The sequence below is a fragment of the Oryza sativa genome, chromosome 12, assembly GCF_034140825.1.
Source record: "Oryza sativa Japonica Group chromosome 12, ASM3414082v1".
NCBI lineage: Eukaryota > Viridiplantae > Streptophyta > Magnoliopsida > Poales > Poaceae > Oryza > Oryza sativa.
The window spans coordinates 26676345-26704159 of NC_089046.1; the positions used below are offsets into that span (position 1 = coordinate 26676345).

At 42.7% G+C, this 27815-nt stretch overlaps 4 protein-coding genes across 13 annotated transcripts; all 4 read right to left on the reverse strand.

Moving 5' to 3' along the window:
• Positions 1-240: 240 nt before the first annotated feature.
• LOC136351139 (cationic amino acid transporter 1-like) lies at positions 241-4065 on the reverse strand. Its single transcript, XM_066306685.1, has 4 exons — positions 3927-4065; positions 3396-3848; positions 1762-2101; positions 241-1540 (listed from the first exon to the last, which is right to left on the reverse strand). Exons 2-4 carry the CDS (start codon positions 3823-3825, stop codon positions 496-498), a joined length of 1815 nt encoding a protein of 604 aa, XP_066162782.1. The 5' UTR covers positions 3826-3848; positions 3927-4065; the 3' UTR covers positions 241-495.
• Positions 4066-5982: 1917 nt separating this feature from the next.
• Positions 5983-15741, reverse strand: LOC4352779 (histone-lysine N-methyltransferase ATXR7). 6 transcript variants are annotated; one of them, XM_066306682.1, is made up of 21 exons: positions 15596-15741; positions 15245-15393; positions 14681-15137; positions 14470-14592; positions 12954-13241; positions 12503-12853; positions 12089-12388; positions 11763-12000; positions 11058-11684; positions 10327-10976; positions 10127-10249; positions 9961-10041; positions 9656-9709; positions 9430-9581; positions 8906-8948; positions 8519-8624; positions 7705-7759; positions 7548-7567; positions 7337-7455; positions 6635-6716; positions 5983-6513 (listed from the first exon to the last, which is right to left on the reverse strand). In XM_066306682.1, exons 1-15 carry the CDS (start codon positions 15617-15619, stop codon positions 8927-8929), a joined length of 3639 nt encoding a protein of 1212 aa, XP_066162779.1. In that variant the 5' UTR covers positions 15620-15741; the 3' UTR covers positions 5983-6513; positions 6635-6716; positions 7337-7455; positions 7548-7567; positions 7705-7759; positions 8519-8624; positions 8906-8926. The 6 variants fall into 6 exon arrangements, with proteins under 6 accessions (XP_066162779.1, XP_025877553.1, XP_025877552.1 ...); XM_026021768.2 differs by having other exon boundaries at positions 5983-6528; XM_026021767.2 differs by lacking the exon at positions 7705-7759.
• Positions 15742-17312: 1571 nt separating this feature from the next.
• LOC9272048 (BTB/POZ domain-containing protein At1g30440) lies at positions 17313-22564 on the reverse strand. 2 transcript variants are annotated; one of them, XM_015764512.3, is made up of 5 exons: positions 22492-22564; positions 21912-22256; positions 20446-20515; positions 18956-20152; positions 17313-18201 (listed from the first exon to the last, which is right to left on the reverse strand). In XM_015764512.3, exons 2-5 carry the CDS (start codon positions 21968-21970, stop codon positions 17575-17577), a joined length of 1953 nt encoding a protein of 650 aa, XP_015619998.1. In that variant the 5' UTR covers positions 21971-22256; positions 22492-22564; the 3' UTR covers positions 17313-17574. The 2 variants fall into 2 exon arrangements, with proteins under 2 accessions (XP_015619998.1, XP_015619997.1); XM_015764511.3 differs by having other exon boundaries at positions 21912-22512.
• A 1633-nt stretch (positions 22565-24197) lies between these two features.
• Positions 24198-27689, reverse strand: LOC4352780 (single myb histone 6). 4 transcript variants are annotated; one of them, XM_066306686.1, is made up of 8 exons: positions 27369-27687; positions 27011-27269; positions 26709-26920; positions 26513-26597; positions 26054-26137; positions 25080-25427; positions 24683-24744; positions 24198-24582 (listed from the first exon to the last, which is right to left on the reverse strand). In XM_066306686.1, exons 2-7 carry the CDS (start codon positions 27158-27160, stop codon positions 24730-24732), a joined length of 894 nt encoding a protein of 297 aa, XP_066162783.1. In that variant the 5' UTR covers positions 27161-27269; positions 27369-27687; the 3' UTR covers positions 24198-24582; positions 24683-24729. The 4 variants fall into 4 exon arrangements, with proteins under 4 accessions (XP_066162783.1, XP_015620818.1, XP_015620817.1 ...); XM_015765332.2 differs by having other exon boundaries at positions 27011-27214; positions 27369-27678; XM_015765331.3 differs by having other exon boundaries at positions 24198-24744; positions 27369-27689.
• Between the last annotated feature and the right edge of the window lie 126 nt (positions 27690-27815).

The window sequence follows — 27815 nt, forward strand, 5'->3', positions numbered from 1 at the left end:
AAGCTAGGCATTAGCTTATTATTAATTAAGTATTAATTACTTTAAATTTGAATAATTAATTAATATGTTTTTTAAAATAATTTTACCATTTAAAAGTTAGGAAGCGTACGTGCAGATAACGAGTGAGCTTTCTACTCAATGTGATAGTATTGCCGAACACAGCTTTTAGACCAGGATATTTAATTTGGATGAAATTACTTATGAACATAAACTAAAGGAAAAGGATAAATCACTCCACAATTTGCCACATGATGACATAAATTACTATTATTAAACTATAAAACCAACCGCAAAAGATAATGGGATAGATCATATTTACATACAGGAGAGATGACAATCACACGAGGAAAAAAAACAACTGAAAGTAAAAAAATGTAGCGCCATAATTTTAGCAATCCCGATGATAATTAACAATGACAATGCAAATATTACTAATTCTCTATCTACACATAGATAACTTCAGTGGATAGTAATAGTATAATAGTAACTTTTTTTTCAGTTGCCGGCGGCGCCGCCGACCGCCGGCTTGCTGCCGCCTTCCTCCACCTTGCCGGCGGCGACCTCGGCGGCGAGCGCCTTGGCGGTGTCGTAGGAGGCGTGCAGGCCGAAGAAGAAGTAGTAGGCGAGCAGCGCCGCCGTCCAGACCCCGAACCGCATGAACGACCTGCCGTCGATGGAGCCGAGGAGGAAGATGTTGATGAAGATGGACGCCGACGGCAGCCATGGCACCAGCGGCACCCCCCACTTCTCCGGCGTCCTCGCCATCGGCACCCTCAGCTGCAGGAACAGCGTCGCCGCGAGCCACGCCGGCACGGCCACCGCGTACGCCGCCCACCCGCCGCCGTCGCCGCCCAGCCCCCAGTACGCCGCCGTCGCGACCGACGACGCCACGATCACGGCGAGGCAGCCGGCGAGCCTGTTCCGGTCTCCGCGCGCCGTCTCGCCGGTGGCGTAGTAGCGGCGGACGAGCAGCGCGACGGCGACGAGCATGAAGATGAAGAGCGTGGAGATGGAGAGGAGGTTGGCGAGGACGCCGAGGTCGGTGAACAGCGCGATGGCCGCCGTCGCGGCGAGCATGGCCACCGTGGCGTTCACCGGCGTCCCCAGCCTCGGGTGCACCCGGGCGAGGCACGGCGGCGCCATGTGCGCCCTCGCGATGTGCGTCAGGTACCTCGCCTGCCCGACGGCGCTGACGAGCAGCACGGTGGTCATCCCCTTGAGCGCGCCGAACGCCACCACGTACCTTGCCCACCCCATGCCGGCGGCGGAGAACGCGACGGAGAAGGGCGCGTCGGGGTCGATCTCGCGGTAGGGCTGCATGAGGCAGAGCGTGGCGGCGAGGGCGCAGTACGCCGCCGTGGTGACCGCCATGGCGCCGACGAGCCCCGCGGGGATGTCCCTCGCCGGGTCCCGGGTCTCCTCCGCCATGGTGCTGACGGCGTCGAACCCCACGTACGCGAAGAAGAGCACCGCCGACGCCGCGAACACGCCGCGGGCGCCGAAGGGGGCGAAGTCGGCGGTGAGGTTGGAGAGCCTGGCCCTGGAGATAGGGGTGCAAACGGACCGACCCGCAAGTTTAAATAAATAATAATTTATGGGTTTTCGCGTCGCGGTCTGGCTTGCCGCATCTAAATATATAAGTGGATCAATTTATAAATCCATTTATAAATCAAATTCATAATTAACCCGCTAGTTCAATCGACGGGTTACACTATTTTTGTCTATAAACGGGTTCACGGATAAACCCTCTTGCACCCCTACCTTGAGAGGCCGGCGGTGACGATGAAGACGAGGACGGCGAGGTGGGCGATGGAGAGGGCGTAGTTGAAGCGGGAGGAGGCCTTGGTGCTGAGGACGGAGAGGGCGCAGACGACGGCGATGACGGCGACGGCGATGGGGTCGAGGCGGGAGTAGTCGGCGGCGAGGGAGGCGGCGTGGATGCGGAAGTCGTTGGGGCGGTGGTTGAGGAGGGTGGCGAAGTAGGACGTCCACGCGCGCGCCACCGCCGCGCCGCCGATGCAGTACTCGAGGAGGATGTTGCCGGCGGCGATGAACGCCACGAAGTCGCCCAGCTCCACTCGCAGGTAAGCGAACGACCCACCTGTCAAACGTATGTGACACAGTGATATAATATACACACATCGTGTGTCAATAAATTACTCCATCCATTTCCAAAATATAAGCGTTATTAGGATAATGCTAAGTCAAATATTTTTAACTTTAACTATTAATAATAAAAAAAGATTAATCATGTAAAATTGATGTTACTAAATTTATCACTAAAAAAATATCATACTGTGCAACCATTTTCATCTAAAACATATTATTTTTAGGGCGAATAGCTAAGGTGGTCCTCCAAGTATTATCTGAGGCTCGGTTTAGTCCCTGATGTTTCAATCTATCCATATTAGTCCTTCAAGTTTTTATTTTAGTTCAAACTTATCAATAACCAACAATTCTCTCGATAAATGACACTTATACCCCCTCATCATTCACATATATAAGATAAAATTGCATGCTTAAATTTTTTTTATAGATAATGCATAGTAAATTATATAAAACAAAAATAAATTATGTACTAGCAAGTGTATACGATAGCAATTGCTTATGTTTCATGTGCACATGTTGAAATAATGAAAAGTACATTTGTAATGTTGTTTATTCATCTTGGGTTTATAGTTGTATACAAATTAAGGGCAAAAGGGACATTTTCTAATAGAAATATTGACTAGAAATAGCTATAAGGCATATTAAGTGGGTCCAAGGATGATTTACAAAATGAAACGTGAAGGACTAAATTGAGCCTTCGGTAAAACTTGAGGGACTAAATTAGCTATTCACCCTTGTTTTTATAGATATTGTTGGTCAAAATATTATCTCGAAAATTGTGTTAAAGTCCCAAAATGCTTATATTTTGAGATGGATGGAGTAACATAATTAATTTAGTTTCTCACATAAAAAAATTGTTCTTTATATAAAAAAATGTTTCAGTGTTTACTTGTGATCTAGCATTCTTTTTTATACTCAGATGCATGCCGCCTTAAAATATATAGTATTATCATAATTTCCTTATCTCTCCAAGGATAAAACACAAAAAAAAAATCTGATAATTAGAAAGTTTGATGAGAATTAATTCGATTAATTAATGGCCTACAGAAGCAGTGCATGTGTGAGAGAGTATCGATCACGTTCTAAAAAGGCCCTAATTAATTCATCAATCTCCTTTATTCTGTTTGAATATTCACCACCACCAGGACGTATTCCTGACCAGATTAAACATGAATAATAAATCGGATATTACATAGTGTATTAATCAACGTCGTATAATTAAGGCATAATCATCCAGAAAAGGTGACGTCATTGCATGCAGAGGCGGAGATGATCATATCACTGACCGGCGACGGGGATCTCGATGGCGAACTCGGTGTAGCACAAGACGGAGAGCATGGCGGAGACGCCGGAGACGGCGTAGGAGAGCACGACGGCGGGGCCGGCGGCGTCCCTGGCCTCCTGCCCCGTGAGCACGAAGATGCCGGCGCCGATGACGGCGCCGACGCCGAACCAGGCGAGGTCCCACCACGTCAGGTTCCTCTTCATCTCCGCGCCGCTCCGCCCCCTCACCTCGTTCACCTCCACCGCCGCCGCCGACCTCGCCGTCGGCCGCTCCACCAGCCGCGGCCCCGTCTCCATCAGCGCCCTCCCGTACGCGCCCCAGCTCGCGAACGACTCCTCCGGGAACAACCCCCCGCCGCCTCCCCCGCCGCCGCAGCACCCCCCTCGCCGCCGCACCTCGCCGCCGGCCGCCGCCTCCGCCATGGCTGCCATTTCAGAGGAAGGTAGCTGCGCGCCTGCGACTAGGTTTAGCCAGCGAGATCGCGGCTGCGAGTGTGCGTATATATAGCTGATGAGTAGGGGGGGGGGGTTACCTGCGGGAATCTCGGCCGTTCGATTCAGATCCAACGGTCAGGAATCTTCGTCTGCCTGATACCAGTCCACACACAGCCCCGGAGGGAATCTCGGCCGTCCGATTCAGATCTGCACCTGCCTTGATTCCAGGTCAAGTCTGTGGTGAATCTGTTGGGCGTCAAGATTCGTGCTGGGGTGAATATTGAATATTCCCTGGGCCCACCGTTCGCAGCTGTAAAACAGCACAGACGAGACAGGCTAGCAGATTCTGGCACCGGGCGGTTGCATCAGTTTCCTTTTTTGTTTGTTTTTATTTTATTTTGGGTTAATTACGAGGGGAAGACGGGTACAAAATTAGTAAGCAGTTTGTGGGAGAAGCCACACGGCACGGCCAATATTTGAAAAACAGAAGGTTTTTAAGCTGTGTTTAGTTCCACGCTAAAATTGAAAGTTGGAAGAAATTAAAATGATGTGACGGAAAAATTGGAAGTTTGTATATGTAGAAAAGTTCGATGTGACGGAAAATTTGAAATTTAAACATGGCCTTTATCGAGGATTATATTATCAAGGATTATATTTGAAAAACTGGATTTCGCTCATATAATATACGAAAATTTCACTACAATGATTCAGCCTTTTTTTGGGAATAGCTGAATCATTTTGTGATAACTATTCAACGACACAAACGGATAAATTAACTAGAATTAAAAAGTTGTAAAATATATTTAATATATAGTTCTTTATAAGGAATTTATATATAGAATGATTATGTGAAAATCGAACCGTTTACGAACTGAATGGAATAGTTCTACTTCTATATCCTTAGAAAGAGCACACAGTGGAGATACAGGAATCAGCCGGAGAAACAAAAATATTGCAGTGTAGCTGTGTGCACAATGCGGTCTAAAAAACTTGACTCCAAGTTAACATTGCTGAAAGTCGTAGAAAACCAAGCCTTGTATGCACGGACTGTTTGCACAAGGCCTCGCTACACTTGCATACAACAAAAAGAGAACTGCTTTGGTAACGTGCAACTTATTTTTCCTTCTTTTTCGACTGCCTTTACAATACATCTTCACAAGACAAAAGCACAAAAATTGCATGAATTATATAGACTTCTTTTTTGTTGAAACAATAACGACGACTATTGACTAGTCCATCCTTTCAAAACATAAGAGATTTTGGTTCGATTTCTGTGAAGATTCGTAGTACTATCATGTATTATATCCAATCAAAATATCTTATATCTTGGGATGAAATGAGTAATACTCCTACTTACACATGTCCTTTGTCGCCAAAAAGAATAAAAAATGAGCTATCCGAATGCTATTGACCTAACTATAACCTACGGATAACTTTGAAAAAATAATAACAAATCAGAATTAGCAATGACATAAATATAGGCATGCATATGACGGCCTGCCGGATTCGAACCGACCACCAAAAAGTGATTAGGTGAGCATGGAATTTCACCTCCATCCCATGCATATCCCCTTTGTATGCTCTTCCGACCGAGCACAAGGCCGTTGACACCTTATTGACACACATGAACCATACTTTTCCATTATTATTTTCTCCTTTTATTTTCAATTTAGTAACAAGCATTCACTTGTGATCTCACTGGACATGTATGCTATGGGCTAACACAAACATAGAGAATTTTCTAGTCACCCTTGAACTATTTCGTCAGATCCATTATTAGTTTAAACAGTTTTTTGGACCGCTTTACTATTGACCCACTGAAAATGGCTCATAAGTGGCATTTCCCTTTGTACAAAACACATTTTAAATTTAAATTGTATAACAGTAATTTGACAATGTATTGTAGCCCACTCTAAAAACAAGTACTGCACCGAAGTATATTTGGGCTCATCGTTCTTCTGTCCAAGGATTTTGGGCTTAGGAAGAAAGGGTCATAGCTTTGTGCCAATAATACGTTACGTACCCCCAAGTTGGAATTGTAGTGCTTAATATATATGGTTTCTGCGGTCATGAAGTGAGGCATCTTTTCTCTTTCTCACTCTCTAAACACTTCCATTCTTCCACAGTGAAAACCTTTCTAACATACAGCAACAATTGGTATCAGGTGAACAGCAATATTACCGTGGACTCTCGTGCAGCCAGTTCGCTCGTCCAATCAAGGAGCACTGTTGCCAAAAAAAACGTGGCAGCTATTCCAAATAGCCAAAAAAAAAAAGAATAAAGAAACCGCAAAAAACAGTGAGGGAAGGGATGTTATCGACTGGTGATTTGCTTGGGACGGTCTAGACGCCTAGTTTCCTCCTGAGCTGAAGATGATTATGCGACGTATATCATGCTGGTCTACGAGTGCACCTTCGGTTCCCACTAGGCAAACAAGCTAATAACAATATAGTACTCGCTAACTAATTAACATATCTAAGAATGTGTTCATTTTCTGTCGGTTGATATAACAAAATCCAGGACCTTTGTTTTTTTTTTCTTTTCTTTTTGGAACGGGTTGGTTGTTAGTGGCTTGCTTTTGCCCTGTTGTTAGCCTGCACAAAGTACATATAAGCTGGTAAAATACTTGAATTCATACTTACGATTGTGATATCAGATATTCATGCACGTCTGTATCCACCTGACCTGCCAATGGTAATTCTGTGGCTGATTAATGCATGAGCAGTCCAAATAAAAAAGGCATGGGCGCATGGCCCCGTACTTAACAGTTAAAGAATCCGGACAAGCAAAGTAATGGAACACATACCACATGATTCGGATGCTTTTTTTTTTCTGGACGAAATACATACACATACACCACGGATGATAGATTAAATGTATCCATGTACCTGCAGCAACAACAGGAGTAGGTCCATGAACATTGATTGGCTCACACAAACAAGTGTGATTTATAGCATACAAGTGGTGTAAAATCTGCTTGCATGGAAGTGTGATTTAGCATGACATTAATTGAAAATGAAATGGTCTCATCAAGAATGGTCTCAAAAGCAGTAGACTTGCCCTGCTGAAACTAAAACCACATCTTGGGTACTGTATGATTATAAATAAATGATATATATACAAACAGAAGCCCAAACTGCACTCATGTTGACTCTGGATGTTGGCACATGCAGAAGAGGCCCATGAAGCAGGACTGCAAATTTCTTATGTGCAAACGAGATGGCTAATCCGGTCGCTATATTCACAGAATGGCAAGGCATCAGAGTGACTTACTTCAGTGCAAACAGCACACATCTCAAAAGGTGAAGACAGATATTATTATGGTCATTGTTATTGTTATAGGGTTTATTTTAACTTTACAGCTAATTAGATGCTTCAAAAAAAATTGAAAATGACCAGGGGTTCATTCAAATGTACCCCCGGGAAGAAATCACCGTGTAAACTCTATATCCTCAATCCAGTCAATGTAATAATGTTGTTGGCCTGTACAAGAAGGGGCAGTATTAACCTTGTCAGCAAGTAAACATGAACCTCGTTCAGGAGACACACTAAGGCAACCAACAAGTCCATCAGTCCACACTTGAGCGCTTTACCTTCCTCTGGATAGCCCGAATTAGTCCATCTAACCTAAATAAATAACGTGTTCAAATTCTTCTGCGCCAGAAAGCTCAGCAACTTTGTGATCTTTTTGCAGTACAGTATGTTCCACGATCCCATACCTTGCTACACAATTACCATCCTGAAAAATGGACAAAAGAAAGAATAAAGAACTCCATCTCCATGAAGTCATTTTAAAGTCAACAAGCCGTACAGAATTTTATGATTGAAACAGCATTGAAGGTTGGCCAGAAGATCAGGTATTGTCATGCACAGTACATTTTTCTCATAGTCCTCACATGTTGAAGGAACTGGAGATACCGACATAAGGTTTCTGCAGTAAATTTACATCGCTTTAATAAATCTAAGGTAAATTTATATCCATTACTCATGATTGCTTTAATAAATCTAAGTAAATTTATATCCATTACCCATGATTGTTTTAATAAATCTAACTGTGAGTGCAATAATTTTGTTCTTGAACAAAATCGCTATATTAAACCCTGGAATCACTTCTCCATGCCCAAGTGATCAAATTCACTGTATGGATATTAATCTTTAAACAATTTTCTTCAGTTCAATTGATTTGGATAAAATCCACAAAAATCTTAGCAAACAACAGGTGCTAACCTTCAGCGAAATTTGGATGAAAAATACAGTGTATCTATTTAGGGTAGGTAGCAAATGTTAAGTAAGCAACGACCTAGTAGGGATCTTATGTCACTAGAAACAAACAATAGTAAATTGTGCTTTCGGTTATGTATTCTTGCCAAAGTTTCAATTTGGACCGCCTTGGGAACATTCTTTGGCAAAAGTTGCACTTTGGACTGGGTGGCCCACATGTCAATGAGACTAACCATCTCTGTTGTCCATGTCTCATTTGCATGTGGGTCACCCGGTCCAAAATGTCTGATTAACATTTGCCAACAATACCTAGCCCAAAGTGAAAAAATAACACTTAAGGGTGATCCAAAGTGAAACTTTGGCAAGAATACCTAGCCCAAAGCGCAATTTACTCAACAAATAATGACCTTCAGTTTTTGTTTCCCTTTTGGTGCATAATGATAGCATGAGCTGCAGATTGCACAGGTACCTGTCAGTAAATCCAAGAACATTTCTGCAGTGAACTTCTGCCCAGTACAATCGACAAGCACGCATGACACATACATACTGGGGTAGCACCCAATTGCAGTTACCTCCTGCCAAAGATAACAAGTGATCAGAATACACAATGGAAGGAATTCAACGAATTTTGGTCCATATGAGGCAAATTTACATATGTTGTTTAATGTTGGCAGAATTTTCGCTTACTGTAAAAATGAACACTATAAATTTACTGAACCAAACAACAATTCTAGTTTCCAACACAAGTTTTTTATGCTCAGATCAGGAGAGACGGACAAGCATATGAAAAGGAATGATCTGAATGCTCATCTATGACTATGAGCTTTACATTGCAAATATTAACTGTAACAATTACCTGACTTATAAACTTTACTTCCTAATTCATTGATCCGCGGCACCTAAACAACCGGAAAATAGTTAGCGGGAGAGGTAAATAAAAATATGTATTGCATCAATAATAGCACAAGTGATTGCATTCAATGAACAAGAAATGTGTTTATGCAACTCCAAAGATTCAAAATGCTGTACCATGAGAGTAGCAATCTAGGCTAGGCCAAGGCCACAGTTGAGATAATCAATGGTAAATATAAAATATGCAACCTTGGCAACAGCATTTACAAGCTCGTTTCAAACATATATAACAGAATGCTGTTAGCAAAATTTATGAAAAAAGGGGTAACGAACTAAGCATTTAATTTTAAAAAAAAAATTGGATTTGGCATGTATGTATACCATAGAAACGTCATACTTCAGACATAGCATAAAATAAAATAACTGTTCTTTCTAAAACTCATTAAGTAGTGACTACTTCAGGACAAGACAACATTATGTTTTGGCACAAGTTTGTCATGCTTGAAAATCTATCTCAAGGAGATTTACCTCTGGGAACCACAATGGCATGGAATCTTTTTTTCCTCCAGTGGAAATTTATAATTATAAGTCAGTTCCTCGCCAGCATATATACGCCTCTTTGCATAAATGACAATCTTCTTCTGGCCCTCGACAGTAATTACTTTTGTATAGCAATTTGGCTGGTAGGAAAAACAAGACGTCATTTAGCATAGAATAAGCATCACAACTGAAAGTTTCATGTTAAACAGCTTACATCACAAGAATGGTTGATGAATCTTGCTAACCCACCACGCTTAGTAGCATCAACCTTCAAAGATTAAGAAAATAGGCACAATTAATACAGAAGAGCACAAGGTGCACTCATAAAATTTGGTAAAGAAAGAGCACAATATAGAACAGGTTGAGGTTACAAAACAACAGAACTATCCTGACCATACATCAAAACAAACAAAAACCAACTAACTCTGCTGTTGTCTAATAGGCGAACATAAAAAAGAAGTAAAAAAATGTACATAGCATCTTAGATGGATGTAGTTGAAGGAAACTGGCTACACCTACCACATAGTCATCGTCCAAACGGAAAAGGTAACTGCTTCCAATTCCACTTTTCTCGTATTGATCCTCGCGTATGTCCGAGACCTGTGGGATATAAATCAATCTTATAACATGTTGCTCAAATGCAGTAAATCAATGAAGGGATCGTTGTTCATTAAGTCATAATTACCTGTCGGCGGATCAGCTCACCAACATATTCAATTACAAAATCTTCTGCATCAATAGACTCAAGAGCCACCAGACCCCATTCATGGATCTTACTCCTTTGAAAACGTAGCCGCTTCTTCCTTGACTGTATACCATTTTCAAATTTCAAATTTCACAGAATAGAAACATTTGCACTTGACAAAATAAAATATACTGTTTTACCTTCGATTGCATAATTTTTAGTAGGTCAGTGCCTTCAGCGGCTGCTAACAGATTCCGTAGCTTAACCCGGTTTGTTCTTGCAGATGAGCCCTTAACTTGTGAACTTTTCAATACATTATTTTCTGGAGCTGAGAGAATACTCCTCACTCGGTAGCCTCTCACTTGAGCTCTTTCTGATGGAGTGGCATTGCGTGCCCAATCACGCCATTCCCATCCACTCACAGAAGCTCTTGCACAACCATATGATTCAGGACATAAAACCAACGGTTTTTTCTTCAGGTTGGACTCATTGGACAAGTTTTTCTGCTTTCTTTTCTTCGCAGGCATTGTAGATGTAGTTCTATTGTCAATAGGAGCTTCACAAACATACGATTCTGGACTTGTTAACGGTTTTGCCTTCAGTTTGGATTCACCAGACAAGTTTTTCTTTCTTTTGTTTACAGGCATTATAGCTGTAGTTCTTTTCTCAGTAGGCGCTTCACAACCATGTGATTCTGGAGATAAAATTACTGCTTTTGTCTTCAGGTTGGACTCAGTGGCCAAGTTTTTCTGCTTTCTTTTCTTTGCAGGCATTGCTGATGTAGTTCTATCCTCAGTAGGCACTTTGCTACTAACAAGAGGCTTACTGGTAGGATGGGAAGACCTGTTTCCTGGCAACGAAAGATGAATGTTAACTCTGTGAAATGTATTTATATTAAAAAGGAGATGGAGATGAGGACTGAATGACTCACTCTTTGGCACCTTGTCGGAAAGGAGTTTCAAGTCCTGCTGGATATTCAGATTAATATTATCATTATGTGAAGGTTTGGCACGCTTTTTGGAGGGCTTCTCCACAACAGAAACTCTCTGCGAAATCCCAGCCTTGCTTGATCGATGGATATTTTTCATATTAACCTTGCATTCAACAAGATCACGAAGAGGTCTGGAGAGCTGCTCATCCATTGGTTTTTCTGATGATGATGCTTCACAGTTTTTCCTCAGTTTCCTCTTCCTGTAGTAAGTATATTCTTTGGGTCTCAATGTATCATCCATGGTTTTAGCCACAATATTTTTCCTGGCATACCATGAGTCAAAACAATTGCTGAGAGCACCTGAGAAGAGAGATGCCCACTCTTTCATTACACTCTCATGCAGTATTTGCCTGAAGAATGCCCAACTAGTATATCTATAAATGTCAAGCACTGAGTCTACTGATTTTGAGGGCTGGTATTTGTTTTTCTCCATAATCACCAATGAAGCTAAGCCAGCCTCTGTTCCAGGAGGCACCTCATCAAAACTGTCATCCAATTCAGCTTCTTCATGTGCATCCAACTTTTCAAATATACTTGCATGAGATGCAGAGGGCGATTGATGTTCCACTGCATCCAAATTAAGGAATTAGAATAATTTAATGTTGCTCAGGTAAGGCAATGCAACAGAAGATGTTATTCATTTACCGTAAGGAATGATCAGTTTGTCTGTTGTCACTTCAGGAACAGTTGATGTTCCAGATGCCGCCATATCAGCAGGGCAGGGTATTGTATCTACAGCCATATCTGAAATTTCATCTCGAGCCATTTCAGCCATATCCGAAATTTCATCTCGAGGCATTTCAGCAGGACTGGGCGTTTCATGCACAGATATTCCAGGAGGACTGGATGGTTCTGGTGCGTGAACAGGCGTACGAATTCGTTCCTGCAATACAACACTTAGATGTAAAAATCATGCAAATTCTGAAATATTAACAGCTATCAATAAAAAGTAGTTATTATTGTCATCTCACTTGATTAATATCATCTTCAAATCCAATGCACAAACAGTTTGTTATCTCCTCTGAAATGACCTCCTCAAAATGCTGGAACAAAGCTTCCTTTGCTGCCACATATAGTTCATTTGCCAGCATTACCTGAACTCGTCCTAAGGGGCCAGAAAACAACGTGATACTTGATCCAGACCTCCCATCTGTTTTTTCAGTAACATACTCAACACACGCAGAGTGGGAATGCTCAGCAGATTCCTGATTTGGTCCAAATCCTGGAGGGAAATCCATGTCACTTTCAGGAGCATCTGAATCACAAATTGCCTGCAAACCATGAAACTGTCAGAAAATCATATCTGCAGCGAAAGAAGGATTTACATCTTAAATGTTAAACCCATCTTTCAAAGAAAGAAATGTGTTTAGTCCTATTGGAGAAACCTTTGGTGACATTTCATCTGTGTCTTGCATCTTTTGGTTATCAGAGGCTCCAGGAACAACTGTAGAGAGAAGATTCGACTCATTTTTTCTTTTAAGCCATGCATCACAGTAGTCCATGACAGGATCATACAGTACTTCATCCCAGATACTCTTCATGGATTTGTTATAAATTGTTTCCCAAACTGCCGATAATATATCAGCAAATTCATACTGCATTGCAGTTGATTGAACAGCCACAGAAGGATCTTCCGGTACTTTATTATTATACGAGTTTAGGCTTTTTGGACGAGTAGATGTTCCATCACCCTTGCCCTTAAGTACCAAAGCATTCTTGTTACTCACATTGTCAGTCTGGAAAAATAAAACCATCTTGGACAGGATTAAAATTTGCAAATGGGTAGGTAATACAAAAGAAGTTCATGTCCCAAAAACCATGACAGATAAAACACACCTTAGCAGCTTGGCTCTTACGTTTTGCAGCCATTTGCTTCTCTGTCTTCCTGCAAGCAATCATTTCTGGAAGTACGCTGCTAAATATTTCATCAATAAAAACTTTGCGGGCTGATTTCATAATTCCAGCATGCAGCTGATGGCTGATATCTTCAACTACATCATCCATTAAAGCGTTCAGTGACCCAGAATCATTGGCTGAAGATTCTGAATGCTCTGTGCCTCCACTCCACCAATCAATTAGTGATACAAGTGTAAATGGGCCAAACTTGCTATCAACATGGTAAATCTGTTAAAAAAAGAAGTGTTATTGTTCAGATCATGTACTAGTGTGAACCAAGAATAATTCACAAATGTAAATCCACTGGAATTGGGGGAGCTGTGTACATAACACGTTATAACTGATCTGTCATCCTGTTACAAGAAGATACTCAAAAAAACCTAACCAACAGAAGTTCCACCATAATCATATATTAGCCTTTACCCATAAGTTGGGTGAACCTAAATGATTTCCATACAGCACATAGCCTATTAATTTATTGATTTATTCCAACTTAATTGAGATACCTTAAAAAAATTCCTCCACCAGGAGGGAAAAAGATATGTATAAGAACAATCACAATATGTATAAGAACAATCACATCAAATATTCTTTTTGTGATGCTATCTACCAAAACCAATAAATGAATTATGTTTCAAGAGGTTTTTTTAAAAAAAAGAAGACAACAAATCGAATCTAGTCCTAAATGTCAAATAATTAAATTGAATCATAAAAGTTAAACCAACATTTATTATCCATCACTTAAATGATTCCACCAGCTAAAGATTACATGTATTTCATTATTTATGGTGCGGTCAGAAAGTCTTTATTACCTCTTATAGATGGTAATAGTAATACTCTTTATTACCTCTTATAGATAGTAATAGTAATACTAACCATTAGATCTCATAGAATGGATGGCTCAATATAGATGTTTGGTTGAAACACCGTAACATTTTCCAATTAAGCTGACAGCTAATGGAAACGGGATGAGGAATAACAAATATTGTTTGGATTGAGTGGGCGATCGCTTTTGCAGTAACACTTTCCAAATGCACTCGATATTCAGTGGTAACGAGATTGTATTGGGCCCGTATTGTATACTGCAGTATCCAATACTAGTGTACGCAAACCAAATAAATTATAACTTAATCAAGTTGCAGTGTCAATGGATTGTGGAGAAAAACAGCCAAACCAAGCAGCACTCTAATTTGGTGCACCGTAAAAATCTCCTGTACTATTTTATCATCTAGTACATAAGAGCATTGTAACAGCCTGATATTCTACATGTAGTGGTTAGTTAGGGCCAAATTGAAACAATATCTTCAATTTATTCTACAACAGCCATTTCATTACTTGTTTAAAAACACTATGCACGTCACATTAATCACATTAACAGTCCAATAAAATAGAACATTTGCAAGCAAAGCGTAAGAGTGGATCCAGAACACATGGTTTCGACTGATGCTTTTCTTACCATTGAAAGGTCATGTAGATAGCTACTGTGATGCCAATAAGAAAGTTCAGCAAGAGAATGTGGCCCATGCCTGCGGCCTTCTGCGTCCTCAAACATCCAACATGATTCTTCACTTGAAAGATTCTGGCAGAGAGAACATGAATCACACAAATAAGGAAGGTAGACAAGCAAGAGGATGATGTGCTAATATGGAAAGAAATAAAAGCCATACATCAGGAAGAATCAATTTGTTAACAGGGGCCATTTTCTTATTCTCCACCGATTCGTCTCTTGTGGCGACCACAGAATCAGAACTCCATTGTGAAAGAAACTGTTTCAGGGAACCTAAGGAAACAGGGTTGGCCATTTTCCCACCAAAAACGGCATAAATAGCAAGGTCTCGATGCAAGAAACCAGTGGATAATCCATCGTACAGTTGTTCAGGTGGATAAGGGCCGCACATCTGCCCAAGCTGATTCATATACATGCAGCCTTCCAAATTCTGATGCAGCATAGACCCGCCACCACCGTGCGTCCCGTTCTGGCCAGCTGAATACCCTAGCCCGGACTGCGGACACACCACACCTTTGCTATCGATGGAGCAGGCGTTCTCCTGCATCGCGGCAAACATGCTGGCGCTTTGCGTCTGGTCGCCGCTGCAGGAAGCCACCTGATGCCGGTCCGAACACCTGAGCAACACAACCAACCATGTGAGATGGCGAAGGCCAAAATATCGGTCGATCAACTGTAAAACTGATGACGAATCAGATAAGGAAAGGATCAGTGAAGGCTGTACCATCCAACGAAATCCCCCCGCACATCGCCGCATGCTGGCGCCGAGCACCCCTCCATCCCCGACTCCTCCTCCTCCTCCTCCTCCTCGAGCATCAACAGCCTCCCGCGCTTCCTCCCACGGCAAGGGTCAGCGCCGCGGGAACCCGACCCCTGAACACCGACAATACCCGCAAAAACAAAATCATCGCGTCAGTACCAGCAGATCTCCTCCTCCTCCACCTCCTCCTCTTCTTAGGGTGAAGAACCAATCAACCCGCGGATCTAAGAGCTCCGATGAACCCTAGAATCTATCTCTAACACGCCGACGACGAGCCGGCCGGAGAGTGTGGGAGGGGAGAGAGGGGGAGCTTACCGAATCGGAGCGCGAGTGCGGCATGGCGACGCCGGGGTCGCGTGGTGCCGGGTCGCCGCGCCCCACCGCCGCCGCCGCCGCCGCCGGTGGGTTGGAGTGGTTGCGTTGGTCGGATTGGCGATGAGCCTCTCTCTCTCTCTCTTCTCGGGTTCGCGACTCTTGGATGTATGTGTGTCTTTGATTGGCGTGCGGTTCGCGCTGCATCCACCGTCCATTGCCACCCCAACGGATTCGATCTGGCCTCTAGTAGTAGGAGTTCTATACAAGGCAACAATGGATCTATTTGGAGAGTTTCTGCTAGCTACAGCTTATTCTAAAATCAGAGGCTCTCTTAGATAGTTTAGATTCTAATAATCCATAGTGATAGTATCCATAAAATGAATAGAAACCATAAGTTGAAAAACCCATCTTTTTTATATTTTCAGAAACTAACTACCAACCAGCAGATTATCGTAATATTAAGCTTCCAAGCAAAGCCAAAGTCTGATGAGGCTTCTCTGATTTTGTACAGTTTTGCAGTTGTGCTACTAAGAGCAAGTTTAATACTATCTCTGTCTCATATAATTAATTTTCTATGATTCAAATTTATCCTAAAATAGCTGTCACAGTGAAGTATTAATTATCACATTAATCACTTCTCATTCAAAACTTTCTATGATATATCCTCAACCACCTTTCCACTCTTATCTATACACCATTTAGTGAGGGGCACCATAGTCTTTCTTCCAAAACTTAATATATGCTAAACAAAATTATAATTACTTTGGGACTAAGATAGTAGTAGTATAGTTGGCTACTAGTAGCTCCAAAATGTTTAGAACATTATTTCATAACTTTCTAAGGCCAATCCTAACTCATAAACTTTGAAATAGTTTCCATACTTGCTAAGTCATATAGCACTATGTATGGATAGTGTCATCAAATTAAATTATTATCAATCACCTCTTTTCTCTTTCATTTTTTTACATATTACCTTGTTTTAATTCTTACTTTTTGTGTATAGATGGGTTATTGCATGAGAAATGATTTCTTTATCTATTTACTCCTCTTCTCATTAATTCTCTTACCACATCAGATTTTTACTTATGTAGCAGTGGATTTAATGCTATGGATACTAGCTGAGATGAAGTGTTAAGACTGGCCTAATCTAGCCAAGGGTATGTTTAGTTCACGCTAAAATTGGAAGTTCGATTGAAATTGGAACGATGTGACGGAAAAGTTGGAAGTTTACGTGTGTAGTAGATTTTTGATGTGATGAAAAAGTTGGAAGTTTGAAGAAAAAGTTTGAAACTAAACTCGGCCCAACTCTTGCAATTGGCATGGACGGAAAAAAAATTGAATACGTCTTATTTTAGACCGGAGGGAGCCTATTTATCGGAACAAACAAGAGTAAATAATAAGTAAACATGCTACTTGTTACGTTAAAATATACTCCCTCCAGATTAATAATACTTGTCGTTTTAGACAAGAGCACGGTCTCCAAAGAGTAACTTTGACAAATATGATTGAAGTATTTTTTAAAACTAGTCTACACGTATAGTTTTCATATTCTTAAGATATTATTTTAGGAATTATTTATAGTCAAATATTTTAAAGTTTGACTTTACCCTTGTTTAAAACGACTAATATTATTAACCTGAAGGGAGTAAAAACTTAGTATAAGATTGGATACTGCAGTATCTGAATTTGGGAGAATAAGAATGGGAGTCATTCGAAATGAAGAACTGTGTACTCCCTGCATGCACGCTTTCAGGAGAAAAAGAGTCAAAGATTGAGAGATGAGAAGTCATTCACAGTCTCACAGGTAAATCACTCGCTCTCACTAGTCACTTAGTCAACTCAAAGAGTTACTTATACTTTTACTAACTACAAACTGATGACGCCATCAATCTCTTCCCTCTTCGGCTCAGTGACACTTCACCTTGACCAACACGATCATGGCGCAGCAACAACAAGAAGAAGAAGAAATCTTTCAGGTTTCAGGCCTCCTCCTCGTCGTCACCGTCGTCCATGGACAGCTGCTTCTTGTTCTTGGCCACCTTCTCCACCTTCTTGTGCTCATTGTTCATCCGCTGCTGCTCGGCGGCGTCATGCTGCGCGCTGCACATCTGCAGCTTCATCATCCTCGGCGTCAGCATCCGCTGCACCCGCGCTGCCCACCCGCCGCCGTCCTTGCCACCGGCGACGATGCCACCACCGCCACGGAGGCGGCGGCGGCCGCGGCCGAGCTTGCGGATGTCCTGGCGCATGTCGGAGCACTCCCGCTCGAGCTCCATCAGCCGCAGCCGCATGCTGTCCATGCCGACCCGGAGCGCCTGGTTCTCCCTCACGGCGGCCGTGGCCCAGCACCCGGCCTCGCCGGACGCCGCCACCGCGCCGCCGCCGCGGAGCGTCCTCGACGAGGCCTCCAGGTTGTCGGAGACGAGCAGGCAGCCGGCCACCGACGTCCTCAGCTGCAGCTGCTCGAAGAAGAGCACCTGCACCACCACCCGCAGCGGCAGCCGCTCGTTCTGCGCGGCGTGGGTGCACGCCTCCAGCGACAGCTTCTGGCAGTCGATCAGCCGGCATAGCTGCTCCCGTTCAGCTTCAGGCAGCGTCGGATGCGACTGCCAACAAAAAAAAATGGAAGCAAACAACATCAGCGCCATTGTTGTTCAAGAAATCCAGAATCAAGACAGTGTGGATGACAAACTGACAATTTGTGTGTGTGGCTAGTTTCAGGTGTAAACAAATGCAAATGATGACTTGTCTGAAGAATTTATGTTAGCACTTAGCACATGGCTTTCAGTATGATATGATATGATCAACTGTAATCAAGAACCTCTATCGCGAATTCGGTAATAGTATACACATAGTGATATAGAGTGTCATTTTTTGCCTTTGGAGAAAAGTATCGGATTCAAGAGATATAGCTTTCATTCATATAAAGAGGAGGAAACCATGTAATAGCGTTTTTGACACAAGAATAGCGGGCTCAGAAGGATGCGACTGCCAAAAAAAAAAAAAGAGGAAGCGAACACATCAGCGCCATCGTTGTTCAAGAATCAAGACAGTGAGGATGGCAATTTTCATGTGGGTTTCAGGTATGAAAGAATGGAAACAAGTGCAAATGATGACTTGTCTGAAGAACTCATGTTAGCACTTGGCACATGGCTTTTCGGTATGATGATATGATCAATTGTCAGCTCAAGAACTTCTATCGCGAATTCGATGATAGTATACACAGTGACATAGAGTGTCATTTTGTCACTGGACTACTGGAGAAGTATCAGATTCAGAAACTATAGCTTTCATTCATATGAAGAGGATGAAATCGCGCAATGGCATTTTTTATGCAAGAATAGCGGCTCGAAAGTGTACCTTCAGGTATACATCAATGGCGCGGTAAAGACCGTCATCCAGTGGCCGAGCATATTCAGGTAAAACAGCTGCCAGAGACTGGAATTTCAGTGGCTTTAGGTTGATATCAGGTGCAATCTCTGCAAGGTAGCCATCAATCAGCTTCGCGACAGCGGTGATCGGTGCCAACGAAGGAGATGCCATCACATCATCCAAGCATGGGGAGGCGCCACCGCCACCCATGGTCTGATCCATTGCCAAGAAGTGGTCGAGAATCCTGTGAACGCACTCGACGTTGTAGAGCGTGTCCATGGTGTATGAGAAGTTTGGCAGCAGTAGATCCTCCAATGTGGCTTCGTCCAGCTGCATCCCGACCCTTTTCTCCAAGTTTGAAATGCAAGCGCGGTCGACTTTCAGGATCATGGCGGTCCGGAGCAGCCAGAGCAAAACATTTGTGGATATTAAACCTCTCTGAAGTGGCAACATCCTATCAATCTCTTCAAGCAGGCGCCTCTGTTCTTCATCAGACAGGGTAGCAGCCGGCAGGGGCATTGGTCCGGTGCTTTGACGCCTATTCAACCCTGGGAGAAACTTCTTGGCGTAGTATGTGAGCGAACCCGCAATGATCTCCTGTTTGATGCCTCTTGACTCCATGGAAGAAATAAGCCTCTTGTATGTAGGGAAGCTCAGGGAGGAAGCATCATCATACCACCAGTCCGAACTGCAGTTCCTAACCTTCGCACCCGTGCTTATGCCATTCCACAAGACACTTCCCCCGGGGCTTTGCATGGTACTATGTTCCGAGACTGGCCAGCCGAAGAGGTCCGGATCGATGCTAGCTTTGCCAGCCAATGATTCGATGCATCTCTTCACAATGTGAAGGTCTTCAGCATGAGGGAGAAGGCCATCACATGTCCGAAGCGCTTCCAGGGAATCTTTCCAGCTTCGGAGGACTACTTGGTTAAAGAATGACTCTGTCTGATTAATCAGATTATCCCCAGATGTTTCTTCTGTCATCTCAAGATGTTCAGCAGCGCAGCGTAGGTAGACGACATTTTCTGAAGACAGCTCTATCTTCAGCCCATAACAGAACCTTGCCACTAACTCGAATGATTTTGCGCCACCAGGGATGTCAGACAATATGATGACACATTCATCGCTGTCTGAATTCTCCTCAATCAATCTTCCCAGGATGGCACTCTTTGAAAGCAGGGGGAACTGCAAGCAGATAAAGAACAATTAGAGGAAAGGACAAATTTTCAAATCTCAAGTTCATACCAAGTACAGAGGAAAAAAATCACTTATAAAAGCATTTTTGCCCCTCTTGAGAATCAGCCAGTAACTGTGACTGTAAGAATAACTTTCATCAAAGTTTCTTGAGTAACTGGGGGTGCAAAAAGTAAGTTGTGGTTGTTCATTAAAGCTCATTTCTTCAAAATTCTCCATAATCACAAGCAAAGTTGTACATATTGCTTCATGCATCTACAAATTTACAATGTGTAGCAATTTACCTTGTGAAGGTGGAAAGACATCTCCCCAACCTCAACAAGAACATCGCTGGGAAGCCCTGTTGTGCAGTACCTATGATGATCACAAGAAGAAGACGATTAGTAAAACGAATCATTAATCGTTTACCTCATACAGTCTAAGTTAACCAAGTGAGAAAATGCATTTGCTACAGTGGTGTAAAGATTCTTTTAAGAAACTATAGATTGTTAAAAAAAAAAGGAAAACAGAGTGATTGTGCTAAATATTTTGATACAGATTGCTGATGAATTAATTAAACAAACCAGTACAGCTCCTGCATAAGCCAGTAGATTAGAATCAGAACATTGCTGCAGGCTAACAATAAACTATTCAAACTGAGATACTTGCACTATCTTTTCCCAACAAAAAATGTACAACCATCCAATTGAGATCAGAGTGAGGTATCATGTCACGTGTATATTACTATATTTTTCATGCACCATACCGAAATATGTGCTATCAGCCTACCAGCATACTAGCTTATTGGCTGGCACATGTGAGTATAATGCAACTTGAACCGATAGATTAGTTTGAAAATCCAGAATCTTTGACTAATATGATGCACAAGAGACACAAAGGAACCCTCCCCAAGCATTTTAACACTACATACTCAAAACAGTCAACCTTATCTTCGTTATTGATGGAATAGTTAAATCCTTCTTACATTTAATATTAACCACACAGTTCATCAGTGATTAGTATGTAGGTGCCCCAAAGCTTCCATTATCGAAAAAAAAGTATGTAGGTGAGCATAGGCATGAGTCTTGAGGCATCTGACTTGTGAACAAGATGCGACATAAGTATTGCTCGTAAATTCTGGAGCTTCACAATGTCCTTATGCCTAAAATTTAGCAGTTTATTCACTGAAGCGTCTTTTCTTAAAACAACTAGAGGGTCACATTTGACAAACATTCGCGCAAATGTATCATGTATGGCATCTGTAACTTCCAACACACCTATAAAAACTAATTTTGACAAGCAAATTTCAGTAAGTAGATTTGAATTACTCCAAAGATCTTGAGCTCCTCCCTCATGGACACAATAGGTACTAAAGTGGTAAACCAATGACAGGAAAAATGCACAAAAGTAGAATGGGAAATCCCCATAGCTTTCAAAAGCAACACAAACAAATTGTTTGGCAAGTATCACAATGTGCACATTGAAGCAGCATAAGCTGCTCACTCACACCAGATTAGACACATAAACTAGATCAAGAAACAAGGGGGGAAACAACCTTCCATTTCTATCCTCCCAAATCCCCATAAAAATGTGTTCTTTTTCCTTAATTCACCCCCAACAAACTAACCACAACAAGAAGAAGAAGACAAGACCATCAAATTTACCAATTCTTTATCCGGCCAAGAAGCATCCATACATGACACTAACCCTAAACAAAAACCAAACTGAACCTGTAACAGAGAGAGAGAGAGAGCAAAGAGAAAAACCGTACCATGCTTGCCCTCGCCTTGTGAATGCATCCGGCTTGGAGCTTAGCTTCATGGAACCCATCCTGCAAATGGATCTAGGCTGCCTCTCTCTCTCTCTCTCTCTCCGGAGAGGAGAAGAGGAAGAGCCACCACACACACACACACCAAGAGAGCACACAAGAACAGAGTACACTCCACTTCACTTCACTCCAAAGCTCAGCAATGGCCACCCCCCCTGGCCATCTAATCAATCTCCCCGGAGCAGCCAAGAAGACACCATCATTTCAATGGGGTCCAGAGACAGAAGAGAAGACCAAACTGGTGTGGGGGCTCTCTTGCTGATGAACAACAAAGCCCTAGCTTCCTCTCTGTGAATGAATGAATGAACTCAGTAAAAAAAAAAAAGAAAAAACAAGTTAGTAGAAATCTCCTAAGATTCGGGCTAGCAGCTTAGCTGCATTCTTGGCAGTGTGTTCTTGACTGCAATTTGGAGGGTTGTGACTCAAATGCGGCAGCAATGGAGAAGGCAACAAAACGCAATGAAAAGGGGGGTTTGCTTTGCCAAGAAACCGAAAGCCAGCGACTTGCAAGAAAAAGACTAACTGGGGACAAGAGAGTGACGGCGAGTGGCGACGACGACGAGAGCCTGCAAGATTTGTCCGCATGCAGAGAGGGTGAAGAGAAGAAAAAAAAAAACTGAAAGTGAGAGTGTGGCCGGTTCTTGTAGGGGCTCAAAGCTCAAAAGCTCAAAAAGCTCTGTGTGTGTGTGTGTGTGTTCTGGAAATCTGGGGCCAAGTGCACAGAGATCCTCTCCTACTCCTATCCTCTCTACTAGTCCTATCCTGGTTTTCATTTCTCAGTATTTCACCATGGGAGTGAAATGAAATCATGGAGAGTGGCTGAGCTGAGTGAGAGTGTGGGGGACCTGTGCACTTGTGCAGGAGCAAGGACAGTGCATTACTGCATACAGTACAGTACAGTTCCACAGTATTATTTATGCTTAAATCTGAATCCTGTTCTAGTAGTTAACTTTGCTCATTATGAAAAGGGAGTAATTAGCAGCTTCTTTCTCTTCCCTTAGGAGTTAGGACCTCTTTGGCACAGCTCAATGGAACTAGAGCCCAAATCCAGCTCCATTCAGAGTGAATTGGTTGGAGTTCTCACAAAATACATTAGAGGGGTGAAAATGTGTTTATGCTGCTCCATTTTCACTCCAGACCCAACTTGCTAGAGTTAAATTTGATAAAACCCTACTAAGCATGCTCTTATTTATTGTAGTACTCTATTAGTCCTAAAATATATAAAAAAATGTCTACGAGGTTACATGAGCAAAATCTACTTTGGGAGAGGGAGCACTACTACTCTTGGAGAGAGATTTGGTGAATTGCTGCTGCTGCTGCGACTTGTGAGTACATGGAAGTAGTACAGGGAGTGAAGCCAGCATCTGCCATGGCCACATGGTTGAAGCTTTGGGGTTGCAGACTTGCAGTGTTAGAGGCAGCAAAACGGGACAAAAAATTTCTCAGTTTTCATGAAAAACGTTGACTTCCGGTCAGATTTTGTCAACAATTTAGGGCCCTTTGAATCAAAGGATTTATGTAGAAATTTCATAGGATTTAAATCCTATAGGAAATTTTCCTATTTGGCCTTTTGATTTAAAGGATTGAAACTTTCCAAATCCTATAAAATTCCTATGGAATGGCACATTGCATGTGAATTGTAGAGAAAATGTAGCAAGAGCTCTAACCTCTTGGGAAATTTCCTTTGAGTCTATCTTTCTCATCTTATTCCTACGTTTTTTCTGCGCTCCAATCAAACGACCATTCATGTGTTTTTCCTGTGTTTTGCAATCCTCTGTTTTACACTTCAATTCCTATCAGAATCCTATGTTTTTCATATTCCTCCATTTTTTCTAACCCTGCAATTCAAAGAGGCCTTTTAATTTTAGCTTGGTTTTTTTAAAACCTAACTGGAAAACCAAGGGATGTCCGGTTTTGGTTGGTTTTATAAACCCTATAAACATAGGAGTATACTAGGTCAGAATTATGGAGTACTAGGATGGACACTTGCAGCATCCACCGACAGAAAGACACTTGTTGCAGCAGACCAGTGTTCACATTTTTGCCGCCATGGATGATGATTTCGACAGACCTGCCGAAATTTGTTCATCTTTTTGTACATCCACCATTGATTCCTCTCCCTCCTTTTGGTCAAAGGCATGCGTACCAATCCTAGTACTACTTCTGCACCCAAAAAGTAGGATGCACGGTCCTTTCAACGATTTTGAGTTAAACAGGAGCCAAACAAGATTGAATACATCACGCTGCAGCATTACCATATTATCCATGAGAAAGAGCTTAAAAAAAAAAGCCAGTTGATATACACAATGAAGTGAACCAGTCAACCAGACACACACTGTTACATCTGTACATGCAACAACAACGCAATACTCTGATTATTTGATGCCAAAACCGATTACAAGGTGAATTACAATCACCCAAGGAGGAATGGGGATAACCATGATGTACTTCTACTGGTCACTCCCTGATTATCCCAGCATATGTGGGTTACTACCATGAGCGAGTCAAAAGATGCCGTAGCCGCAATGCCTGTGCAGATCCAGGCGTAACAAAATTGTTGGCAAATTCAGCAGATGCGGTGCAATTCCAGTTTGGGGCTTTGGGCAATTTGGTTCTGTAATAAGCTTGCATAAGTTAAGGATGGAATAGGGTCGTCCCTAGCCCAACTGGAGTAGCAATTGCATTGCATTGGAACGCGGGACAAGTGTACATACAACAAGGTCGGAGGAAACTGATGCTGCACCAGCTCCCACAGGTAGCTTCAAGCTCGAATGATCTGCAAGCGAATGGAGGCATTCAGAATTTGCAGAAAGAAATAAGACAGATAGTCCTACAGTTCTCCACTTCCCCATTCCTAGATAACTTTCTTGATGAGAAGTGTCTACCTGGAATGCTCATAGTCTATGTACATCTATACCTTTCATTAGTATGAAGGACTAACTATTTGTAGAGGGATCTTTAAGGCAGGTATAGACAGTGTACGGTCAAAGTGAATGACTTGTTGAGTTTGAAATATACAAAATGAGGAAGCAAGGAATTTAAAGTGCAAATATGCAAAAGTAAAACGTTTGAACCATTTGAAACTAGAACTGAGGTACTTAGAGCAATTACCAATTTTGCTGAACTTCTGTTTTTAAATGTTGCCATTGCTGCCTCCGCGAAAGCTTGTGCAGCTACAGCATCAGCTTCTGCAGCCTCTGCTTCTCTTACTGCAGCTTCGGCTTCAGCCATGATAGCTTCTGCCTCTGCAACTGCACGAGCAGCAGCAGCAGCAGCCTCTTCTGCAGTCATGGTTCTCATCCGAGCTAATTCAGCATCGATTTGAGATTTAGTGAGGACTGCAACATCTTCCCTATCTAACTTTGTTGGTTCTTTTTTTATATCTTCGAGCAGCACTACTTTGGAGCTTCGCCCTTCTGACAAAGATGAACTAGGGGCTATCCTGTACTTTCGATTCACCTAAAATAGTTGAACATGAGTAATGAGTTGCGTGCCATAATGCTATAAAGTCATGATGTGTGTAATGGTAGTCCTAGGATCCTAGCGCCTAGCTATACGTGTCAATGCTTAAATAATAAAGAAAGATTATCCATCTTGGCCCTTACATGCCAACAAAATCCATAATACTTTTTTCTACAGTTTTCATTTAGAACAAAGCCTGTAAGCCGGGGAATTTGAAGGCGGACAAGACAAGAATTTAAGGATTGAGAATACGCCATGAGACACCAAAAAGGACTAACAACAACTTAACAAGTACAAAAGAATATTTTTCTACAAAATATGGGATGGCATTTTGGATTCAACTGCTGCATCCACAGGTGCAGTAGATATGTTACAACACTGAAAGAATGAATGAAGGAGGAATTGCTGCTAGCCTGCTAGAATGTGTTAGTTGGAGGGCGCATTATATTTTAGTACACAACAAAAGTTTAACATGTCATAGCAATGATAATTGGTAACATTTTACTGAATTTGCTACCGTATCAGAGCACAACATCCTGGTTCACCTCTTTGCATGAAAATTGTATCAGCTGCCATTACTCGAAATGCATAATAAAACATGCCCAAACAGAAGGGATTATAACCTTTATCAATTTCCCAGATGCTGTCAGATCATTCAGTTTTGAAGACAGGACATGATCAAAATCAGCAGGAGGCCAGTATTGCTCCTACAAAGGTTAAGGAGGTCGAACAGCAAATTAGATCAAGTGAAACTCAGCTATATTGAAATAGAACCCACTGGTTTTCATGAGATCATTTCAAGGCTATCATTATCACAGAATCTCATATGCACTTGATGCAAAATACCTGAATATCAATGCATTGTGCTCATCAATTTAAGTCTCCAATTCTACGCAATATAGTACCGTAGAAGAGTGTGTGGATCAACAGGATAACAATAACTGACTTTAGACATGTATACACAAATGAAATGTTGGTTCGGCAGAACGTTGCGCAAAGGATGAAAGGAATTTCCAATGATGGGTTATTATTGGTACCTCACAATCATAATACACAGAAAAACTTATAAGATGAAAACAGACCTCTATGTAATTAGCTATGGCTGTCTTGTATGACCCTGTAGGCTCATTCAAGCTCCTTACTGCCTCTACTATGATATTGTCTAGCCTGCAGGAATGCCACACGAAAGTAAACGAACTGGCTTAACAAAAAGAAGGAAATACCACCATTATCCATACATTAGACTGAGGCCAGTACCAGAGCATTGGGGGCATTTACCTCGAGAGGGATCTCTTGGATGAAGTAGACGTTGCAAGAGGCACAGGCTCCGCAACATCATCATCACCATCTGAAGTTACCGCGGCAATAGCTGTAGAGGTAGAGTGGCCTTCATGCTTAGGAGCGGATCTTGGCTTCTTAACGACGGGCGCTTTCACCCTGTCGCGGGCACCGGACGCGTTCACGGTTACGTTCATGTTCCGCCATTTGTCCTGCAACCAAAACCAATCAATCCATCAGGAACAAGTTACTATAAAACTTCGTTTCCCTGAAGCAACCGGACTCATTCAGCTGTAATAAACCTTGAGGTCAACATTGGAGCGGTAGCGCAGGACGTTGCTGAAGTCTGGGTCTTTGAGTATGGTGCGCCATTTCCCAGCCCCGTGCTTTGCGATCCCGGCCTTGAGGGCGGACTCCTCCTCCGCGGTCCATTTCTGCTTCGGGGCACCCATATTATGCTCAAATCAACACTAAGCTACTTCTTCTTCTTCCAGGGGCGGGTCCAGCTTGGGGAATTTTACGGGGAAACAGACAAACGAACTGTTTGTTACTTCCACAGATCTACAAGAGAAGCTAGGGTTCACGCGAGCAAGCAAATTCGAGACAAAACTACTCGATAGAGAGAGAGATGAATCGGAAACAGATGCGGATCCTCCTCACCAGGATGCAGCAGGATGACGGCGGCGACGGCAAGCTCGGCGAGAGGGGAGGAGGGCGAGAGGAGGGGCTTGGCGGAGCAGCCGCTTCGAGCCCCTCTTCACCCGCAACTCGAGCGGGGGGATGGGGAGGACGGGGAAGGCGACGATGGACGGCGGTGCTGGGCGGGCGGCCTGGGAGGACGGCGGCGGCGGCGGCGGCGCTGGGTGGGCGGGAGTACGACGACGGGTCGACGGCGGCGTTGGGCGGGGAGGGATGGGGAGAGGGTGAGAGAGAGGGGGGGGCGGGACCCACGCCGATGGCCAGCCGTCCTCCGTCCTCCTCATCTTTTCGATTATAATTATCATCCAAATTTAAATTTTTCAACTTTTAAATTTAGAGGTGATTTTGGAAAAAAAATTCACCGTAGTTTATTTTTCAGTCAGTACGTTTATAACGTTAAGAATACGT